Source organism: Panicum virgatum, chromosome 6N, assembly GCF_016808335.1.
Source record: "Panicum virgatum strain AP13 chromosome 6N, P.virgatum_v5, whole genome shotgun sequence".
Lineage (NCBI taxonomy): Eukaryota > Viridiplantae > Streptophyta > Magnoliopsida > Poales > Poaceae > Panicum > Panicum virgatum.
The window spans coordinates 45,066,097-45,072,441 of NC_053150.1; the positions used below are offsets into that span (position 1 = coordinate 45,066,097).

The window sequence follows — 6,345 nt, forward strand, 5'->3', positions numbered from 1 at the left end:
AATTCGCTGTGTTCGCTTGGCTGTGGTTGATGGCTAGTGTTTATTTGTTATGAGAGAACAGTACTGCTGACTGGCTGGTAGCTAGTGTTGATTTAGTATGAGAGAGCAGTACTACTGGCTGGTTGGCTGACAAGTAAGCGAACACAACGAATGCCTCAGTGGATGGATGGAGTGTGGAAAGTTGGAAACTATATCCCCGAAGCTTTCACTTCCCATTGCTAGCTACGGGATGTATGGGTGTCGTATTGTTTAAGAAACATGGAATTAAGAAATAAAACATGGAATTAAGAAACTAAGCGAAAAACTATGGTTCAAAGACAGGAGAGGAAGAACGAACGGTGTTTCTAAGACTAAAAGAAACTCAGCTTTAGAAATACCATGGTTTGTCAAAACTACATGATTTATTGCATCCAAACACCGCATAGCTTTCCAAGTACTGCAAAACTGTGCTTTGATTTTTTTTTATATTATAGACTCCAAGTATTTATAGACTAAACTCCAAATGTTCAGGATATCAAGTAATTGTCAATAATAAGTACATGTCAGCTTGGTCTAACCTTGTAATGAAGCAAAATAAAGAAGCCACAAACCAAAACAACTACTAGTCAGCTAATAAAGAGAGTAGGTTCTATCACTTTTGATGTGTGCGGGAAACATTTTATCTTTTTCAATACAACGATATATTTTGACAATTTTATTTCATTCGACAACAAAAGTTTCAACAATTGCAACTCACTATTTGACGGCTTGCTGATTACATTAATCATCCTATGCACGCAACCAGCAAACGCGGACGGACAGGGTTTGAAGTATCAGATGACATATCTGAGGAACCAAGCATGGGTTCCTACATCCAACACCAACTATTCAACAAGATGCCTGCTTGGATTCACCTGCTGTTCCACCAGGGAATGACATCTGAAAAGGCGAAAAGTAAGTGCAAGGTTTCATTTTTAGTAAAAAGATGTTGGGGATCTCGAAAACAAGAGACTGAAACAAAACAAATAATACTACGACTTAAGCTTTGCCTAAACTTTTGCATTGCATTGAGTATAAAAAAAGGCAAAGCATATGACTTGCATAACAGTCTTTCTAAACGGGAAAAGTCCAGTTTACACCCTCAAACTATCATAAATGTTCAATTTTCAACATTTAACTATAAAACCAGATAATGGAGGCCAACTGGATAAATTTGACCCTTTGGGTGGTTTCAATGGTGGGTTTTCATTTTGTAAAAATTAAAAATATTCAAATTTAAACTAAAAAAATCAAGAGTAATTCATTTTAAATAAAAAACAAAACAACTGCCATCATTTTTGAAATACGTAACATATCTATTAGCACTCTACTTGTCAATTATTTGTATCAATTTTTTTCATGTTCCTAGTATTTGTTTGCTCAAGGTTATGCCTATTATTTTATATAAATAAGATTCAAATAGAGAAACAATAGTTAAGTTACATTTTTAGAAAAAAAAAAGTATTAGTCTCATATTTTTTTTTCTGATTTAAAATGAATTAGTTTTAATTTTTTAGATCTAACCAAAGTTTTTTAATTTTCTTTAAAACAATACAAAACAATCCAAAGGGCCAAATTTATCCGATTTTGACAGTTGGATGGCCCTCGTTACCCAGTTTTGTAGGTGACGGTTGAAAATCAGACTCTTGTGATAGTTCGAGGGTGTAAACTGAACTTTTCCCTTTCTTAAATTACTAAAACATTCTCAGAACTTAACTTCTATTGACCTTTTCCACCTCATGGAGGTGTATTTCAGGTAAAAAATGGTAAAGAGTAATCCAGAATATATGATAGACAAGAAGAGAGAATTTTGCACATGTCTGCCTATAAAATTAACCCACACTAAAAATATTAAATATATATTATTGATAGAGGCAATACCAGATAGGACATATTAGTGAAAATGAATCGTAGATATAGCAACAAACTTACCATGGCTTACCGTGCATAAAAAAAAATGTCAATGTATCTCTTGAGGAAAACAAAACGTTTTACTATCCAGTAACAAGAGTTTTCTGGAGTAACAGCTTGAGTTCCTCAAGCCTGCAATGATACAACAGCTATAGTTCATCTTACATGGAAAGAATCTCAATTGACAAATAACAAATTGATCAGAACCTACCTCACGTTACTCAGGTCAGGATAGGTAGCAATTGCATCCGTGAAATCCTATGGAAAAGTTAGCAAATCAGGACGCCATTCTGTAGCAAACAAGAACTAGCACTAGAGATCAATCTTACTTGGCTAGCAGTTGAAGGTGTATATGTTATTATACATGACATCCCTGCTCCTTTTGCCGCCTATTAAAAGATAAATATCTCTCATAATCAAAAGGATTAGTCTTTTAATAGAATATGTACTTGGGATACTTACTAGTAATCCAATAACACTGTCCTCCACCACAAGGCAGTTCTTGCTTTCTACACCTAATTTCTGGGTACAACAAAGGAGGTCCTTAACGTGACCAACTCTGGAAAAATAATAAGGAGAAATATATGAGATCTGTTACTATAGTATTCACTACCTCTGCTGCTGTAATATATATTGTTGGATCAGGCTTCTTTAGTTTAACATCATCGCCTGCAGTATGAAGCAATTGGGAATTGTAAATTTTTTATGGGATTCTTGTTTTATATCACTCACAACCAGAACCTTAGCGACCGACAGATCCAAATAACTGCAACTGCGTCTGACAAAGGAGCCATCTAATATTTTGCATTTGGGAAATATGATCCAAAATATCCTGAACAGTCTATTGTTTATACAACTTGGTAAACTGAAGACAGCTCACTGTATTTTATATTATTTAACGGCATTACATGTTCGTTTTATAAGTGCTACAAATGCAATCCCTATATATTCCTTTTTTTTACTTTTGTAAATATTGGTTGCTTGCTAGTGAACATCAAAAGACTAAAGGTACAAAAGATAAAATAATAAAAGAAAAAAAATCAGAACTGTACCAGCGAGGAAGCAATCCAGGCCATTAAATCTCTCCTATAGAAACAGGAGCAAAAGAGATATATATGAACTCAGCGAATACAATGGAAGTATCAAGGTTAGACATATGGAAGCAACATAAGTCATTTAACTTACAAGCCCAATAAGGTTTTCAAGGCACATTATCACAGAACTTTTAGTTGCTGCAGAGCAAACAGCAAGCTTGATACCCTACACCATTGTATAAAAATCAACTTAGAGCATGAAAGCCAGTTTGCATACTTGAAGTGTTGAATAGATACATTCATTGAGAAATCATTGAGGTAATGCAACAAAACATTAAATTTGTGAAGAAAACACTAGTATGGCAAGAAAATAAGACGTTTCTCTCGAAAGAAAAGAAAGATATTCCAAAATGGTATATTACCGCACCCTTTACTTCATCCATCAGCCGCAAAACACCAGGTCTAGGCTCCACCTAACAACAGAGCGCCTCAAATCAACATCAGATAATAAGGAGACGACTTATTATGCGTATTAATTTTAATCACCAGTGTAAGTTCAGGAAATAATGAAGGCGTTGAACGTACAGTTCCAGACTTTATTGTTTCTTTGTATCTCTCTGTTTTCCAGTCCTGCAAATTAAGTGGTTTCAGCTGTAAAATTCTTGAGATCAGAAGGTAAAATAGTATAAGCTGTAATATCCTTTTTTCATGAACGCACAAAAGACTTGCACGTCTTTTCCATTAAAGGCCACGCAAGGAAAGTTCACAAAGGAGGTACATGAGGTTCCAGTTTTTGAATATATGATGTGCAGTAATAATATTAATCCGAGACTTGGCATTTATGTTAAGGTGGTTGTAGTAGTAAAAGAGTCCATGTAAATGGTTCATGCTTCTTAATTTCATGAGCAGTGCTACAAATACAAGGAGTCAGTATGAATCCTACGAGTCTATGTGAAAGTGGAGTCTTTTGACCATATATATATTTGAGTCCATGTAACCTGTTAATTTGCTATATGTATGCTCCAATGTGTTTTTACTTGGTAATTGGTATGCATAGATCTTTAGCTTATCCAAGATGCACAACTAGGAGCAACGATAATTGAATGATAGATTGATAAATGAATTATCTCTGGAGAACACATGACCTTTCAAGCTAACATTAAATTAATGAATGGCTCAAAGCATTTGTACTAATGAATTATCTCCGGAGCACCCATTAAGTTGTAAAACCAAGACATAAAAGGCAGACCTGAATTATGTCGACCAACTTCTCCTTATCAGAGTCAGTTGAAGGTGGCGTCTCAAAAATCTTTGAAGAAGGCCACCCAATTTCCCCAAAGTACCTGTCATAATTCTAAGTCTTAGTCAATTCAAAACTGACGATCACAATTCACACGTACTGAGACATCATCATCTGTACGAAAGTTTTCCCTTGACGAGTTGAAATGCAACAATCAACTTATCCCAACATATATCAATTTGCACATCGGCATGCCCGCACAATATGATGAACCACTGCATTTTACCCTGCTTAACCTGCATTGCAGGAACGCCCATGTGCACTCATGCGACATGCCAAAGTATGTCAGGTAACAAAAGTAGTAGCACGATGATGACCAAGCTTGTACAAACGGAAAAGCGTGATTTGGATTTTGGCATTTATCTAACATTAGGCTGACTTCAACAGATGAGGCATCCCGCTATGCAAATGCAAAATGCTTCTCCGCGCCCTACTGTGCATGCCCTACAGCTTCTCCAACAGGTGATGCAAAAGGGGAGGCAAACTGACTTTGGAGGAGAGAGGAGATGCAAAAATACACTCCCTCTCTCCTCAATGCAAAATGCACAACCTGTTGGAGTAGTCAACTTTTACCATCCGTGCCATTCACTCTACACACGAGGCAAAGCACGTTTTGCCTCTCCAAAATGCATATTCCGGTTGGACTCAGTTAAGCAGGACATTTCCAGAATGCAATGCATTTGTTACGCAAAGCATCAAGCGAGCAAATGGCGCAAGATCATCACAAGCAATTGAGACTAGTGCCTCCAGCAATTCCGTAATGAAACAATCAAACTTGCGCACGTACCACCGCATCTTGGGCTTCCCGCCGCCGATGCGGTTCTGTAGCTCGTCGTAGAAGGCCTCGTCCCAGTACAGCGGGTCGGCGGAGGCCGGCGGGCAGCGCACCCCGAAGTGCGCGAACGCGTCGTTGTAGGCCTGCCGGTGGAGGTTCTCGGACTCCAGTATGACGCCGTCGCAGTCGAAGATGAGCGCGTCGAGCGACGACGCGGGCGAGGCCGGTGAGGCCGCAGCGGAGACGACGACGAGCCGGGGTGCGCGGTGGAGGCGTGTGCTGGGCACCTGATAGTGGGTGGTGCGGAGGCTGGAGAAGGGGTGGCGGCGAGCGGTGGCCGCGCCGGCGGTGGTGGGGAGGAAGAGCGAGGTGGAAGCCATCGTAGTCGGAGGCATCGGATGGACGGACTGGAGCTGGAGTAGGCGGGGTTGGTTCGAGAACGGCCGCTTATCTAGCGCTTCTCGCCTTCGTTTCTTTCTTACTTGTCGAATTTTGAGGGGAGGGAATCTTGTGCATATTCGTAAATGGTCTTCTCTCTACCTATATTTATGATGTACTATAAATTTTTTTACGAAATATGATAGATATTTATACGAACATGCACGCGCACTTGAAATGGTGTAGAGTTCCGAACACTCGTAAATTCGCAGTTTATAGTCTCTCACCCTTGCGAATGAACAAGATTGGCTAGTGCATATGACTTTTGAAGCTTCTTATGAAAACTATTTATGTCCCTAAATATAGATCGTTCTACTTCTCTCCTAATTAAAATTTCAATAAAGCCGTCCAAAATTATGTGGCAATGTTCTAATTTGTATGTGTCCTCGACGATATCTGGCTACCCTTTTTCATGAAATGGTCAAAACCCATACATACAAGTTCCGAATTCACATTGCACCATCGGTAACTCTTTTGAAGTGTGTGAGTTGCATCCAAAATTCCAAATAAAGGTAAAAATACAGGGGGGAGACGAAGGTTATTTATTGTCACGTCCATATTTACGTTATAACTTAGTAGTTTTTCGTATTGTACCTGGTTTGCAATTTGCTAATCCCATAAAATAATCTTGTTCATTTACTAGTATACACCTGTTATAATCTTTTTTTCGTCTTCATGCGCAGATCTGAGATATGCAGACCGGTTAGCGCAGGTACAATAATCCACGTTAGCTTGTCGATTCGCCGAGCCACGTCAGAAAAATCCGACGTGCCGGAGAGAGAAATCAGGAGAGAGAATCAGCTTGTCGCGTGCTTCGGCGCCGGTCGATTTACTGTGCCCCGTACGAGAGAGCAAGCCACGCGGCGCAA

At 39.0% G+C, this 6,345-nt stretch overlaps 1 protein-coding gene across 1 annotated transcript; it reads right to left on the reverse strand.

Annotated features, from left to right (window-relative positions):
- Nucleotides 1-602: 602 nt before the first annotated feature.
- Nucleotides 603-5,496, reverse strand: LOC120678937 (haloacid dehalogenase-like hydrolase domain-containing protein At4g39970). Its single transcript, XM_039960398.1, has 12 exons — nt 5,051-5,496; nt 4,213-4,306; nt 3,549-3,593; nt 3,386-3,436; nt 3,115-3,189; nt 2,982-3,015; nt 2,543-2,598; nt 2,392-2,451; nt 2,259-2,318; nt 2,141-2,187; nt 1,961-2,061; nt 603-918 (listed from the first exon to the last, which is right to left on the reverse strand). Exons 1-11 carry the CDS (start codon nt 5,431-5,433, stop codon nt 2,013-2,015), a joined length of 954 nt encoding a protein of 317 aa, XP_039816332.1. The 5' UTR covers nt 5,434-5,496; the 3' UTR covers nt 603-918; nt 1,961-2,012.
- Nucleotides 5,497-6,345: the final 849 nt, after the last annotated feature.

Coding starts and splice junctions, on each gene's coding strand:
- LOC120678937 (XM_039960398.1), bottom strand. CDS start 5,433: ATGCCTCCGACTACGATGGCTTCCACCTCGCTCTTCCTCCCCACCACC. Junction 3,594..4,212: donor AGTTGGTCGACATAATTCAG/GTCTGCCTTTTA, acceptor CTTAATTTGCAG/GACTGGAAAACAGAGAGATA. Junction 2,599..2,981: donor CCTGGATTGCTTCCTCGCTG/GTACAGTTCTGA, acceptor TTCATACTGCAG/GCGATGATGTTAAACTAAAG.